Source organism: Helobdella robusta (assembly GCF_000326865.2).
Source record: "Helobdella robusta unplaced genomic scaffold HELROscaffold_74, whole genome shotgun sequence".
NCBI classification, from domain to species: domain Eukaryota; kingdom Metazoa; phylum Annelida; class Clitellata; order Rhynchobdellida; family Glossiphoniidae; genus Helobdella; species Helobdella robusta.
Genome location: NW_008705420.1, coordinates 156,517 through 159,444, shown reverse-complemented (window position 1 = coordinate 159,444; position 2,928 = coordinate 156,517). Strand labels below are relative to the sequence as shown.

The 2,928-nt window shown below is 39.1% G+C and overlaps 1 protein-coding gene across 1 annotated transcript in view; it reads right to left on the bottom strand.

Annotated features, from left to right (window-relative positions):
- The window catches only part of HELRODRAFT_103882 (hypothetical protein), a gene marked incomplete at its 3' end in the record, with an annotated part of 19,733 nt that overhangs the window by 9,613 nt on the left and 7,192 nt on the right, over nucleotides 1-2,928 (bottom strand). The window contains exon 14 of the mRNA XM_009031434.1: nucleotides 2,643-2,908. Within this exon, the coding sequence (XP_009029682.1) occupies nucleotides 2,643-2,908 (266 nt within the window). The remainder of the gene's footprint in view (nucleotides 1-2,642; nucleotides 2,909-2,928) is intronic.

Genomic DNA, 2,928 nt, shown 5'->3' with positions numbered 1-2,928 from the left:
GACATCATCATCATCTTTCGTTAAAATTATTTCTTTTGACATTTTTTTCGCCATCATCATAGTCGTCGTCGTCGTCATCATCATCATCATCATCGACGATATTATTGCAACGATAGCGACAAGTCCTTAATTATTTTAATAGCACTTAGGCAAATGTACATTGTCTAAAATCTGTCCTTTCCATGTTTCTCTCCGTTATTCTCTCTCTCTCTCTTTCTCTCTCTCTCTTTCTCTCTCTCTCTATCTATCTATCTCTCTCTCTCTAATTATCTTTTTTTATCTCGTTCTTTCTTTTCTTCCTAATATTTGCAGTTATTTTTCTGAGTTTGTTTGTTTAAGTATTTCTGCGTTCGTCTGCATGTCTGTGTTTATGCAGGCCTGCTTTTAAGGAGGATTGCGTGTTTACCGTTCAGGTTCGTTGGAAAAATGTAACAAGAAAGCATTGTTAGTACTGTCTGTCTGTCTGCCTGTCTGTTTGTCTGTCTGTCTGTTTGTCTGTCTGCCTGTCCGTCTGTCTGTCCGTCTGTCTGCCTGTTTGTGTAATTGTCTGTCTGTCTGTCTGTCTGCTGCTGCTGCTGACGTATCGCCCATGAATTAAGTAAGATATCACAATAGATGTCGCTTGTTGAACATTTGTTAAAGTTATCATGTTGTGATGAAGCAGATGCAGATGATACAGGTGACGATGATGAACGATCATCACAAAATGACGATGGTGATGATGCAAATTTGTGTGCGCATGAGAGGAAAGGAAGAAAATGTGGAGGTCAAACAATTACTTGACACAATTGCAAGCGCAACCATTGGCCGGCTGGTTAGTTGAATGAGGGTCTGAAAAAAGAATGAATGAACGAATGGAGGAATAAAGGAATGAATGAATGAGCGAATGAATGAATAATCGGATGAATGGATAGACGAACGGATGGAAATAACCATATTAATAGAATTGCATTCAACGTCTGCTTGTTGTCAAATTGTCGTGTTCTCAAAGTGGTGTGGTCTGGACGATGACGACGACGATGATGAAGATGAAGAAGATGATGTTGTTGGTTGTGTTACGAAGATGATGAGAAGATAAGACTTTCATCGCAGTTTAATTAACGTAATAAAAAAGATTATGAATCCGATGAAATGTAGGCCCTCACGCACGTCGTGAATTTTATTAACTTAATAAGCGCCATATTATGACGAGGGGAGTATCATAATTATATAATTATTATTATAATTATTATTATAAGGAGACATGCATTGAACATATATCATAGCTCCGAATGTTCAGCCAGCCAGCAGCAAGTAGGACGTACGGTACCGTGTGCCAGTGCAATTATTCTCTTTCGTACAGCAATTAGTTTCGTAATTATTTCACTTTAATTACGGGATATGCGAGATGACGATTAAGATTAAAATCATGCTGGTCTGTGTGATATTTATTGATTGGCTGGTGGCAATTAACCAGCCTGTAAATTACGTTAAGTTATGCTGGAAGCATGTAGAGATACAAGCAGACATTAACATTAAATATTACATTATAAAACATTCATTTGATCTCACGAGTTTAATTGCTGCAAGCGCTGTTGTTGTTGTTGTTGTTGTTGATAGTTTTGTTGGTATAATTGATATAACATGTTATACAAGTAAACAAACATTAAATACACAAACAAATATGTATGAATGTATGTGTGTTTGTGTGTATGTTTGCATGTTTTGTGCGTGTGTGTGTGTGTGTGTGTGTGTGTGTGTGTGTGTGTGTGGAGTGTACAGATGTGCAGTATTTTAATGAAGGAGGGTAGTATGGTGGAAGGCAGGAGTGCAAGTGGCAGCATGATTCAATGCAATCCTCGAAGGCGATTGATTGAACACAAGTGAACGAGCGAGGATTGTGATGATGGTGATGAAGAAGAAGATGATGATGATGGTGACGATGGTGATGATGATGACGGTGTTAATGACGATAAGAAATATGATGCTGATTTCACTGATGGCAGAATAACTTGCACAGTTTGACGTCTTCGCAAAAATTATGTTTCTAAATCCATTCATCCATCCATCCGTCTCTTTTTTATCTATTCTTCAGGAGAGAGAAAGAGAGAGAGAGAGATGGAGAGAGAGGGAAAGAGAGATAGTGAAGGTTGCATCATGGAGAAAACTGACCATAAGATAAACAGCAGCAGGAATTTGTATATACAAGATGATGCTATACGCTGATGATAGATGGATGGTTGAATGAATGAATGAATGAGTTGATAAATGAACGAACGAATGAATGAATAGATGAATAGATGGATGAATGAACTGATAGACTGATAGATGAATGAATTGTAACAAGAGTAATTGACGGATTGATGGATGGATCGATTGGACGTTCCAGTTAAATGTTTTAATGTATATCTATCGGATGAATGGATGGCTGGATGAATAAAAAATGAATACACACCGCAACACGCATACAAACACACTCACACACTCACGCACACACACACGCATGCACAGATACACGTTTTAAAAAGAAAAATATTTCATATGAAATAATTTTTGTGCACACAAGAAGTCAGATGGCCAATAACTCTCCATCTCCACCTTCCTTCCATGCATCGCTTTAATGACGTCTCCGTTGTCCTCATAGTCATCATCATCAACACCACCATCATCATCATCATCACCACAACCTGGGCAGTGTAGGTGATCCTTGTTAATCTTGGAGATCACTTTCTTCCTCATGTTCTTGGGGCCGAAACACTTGGCCCTGCTGGTCTCGATGGGGTGGAGGTGAAGGTAGAGGAAGAGCCACTTCATGCTGCAGTCGCATACGAACGGGTTGCGCCCGAGATGTCTGTTTTTTTTTTGTTTGTTTGTCTGTTTGTCTCTACGTGCCACTTGTACGTGTGTGTGTGTGTGCGTGCGTGTGTGCCTGCACTGTGATGATGATGG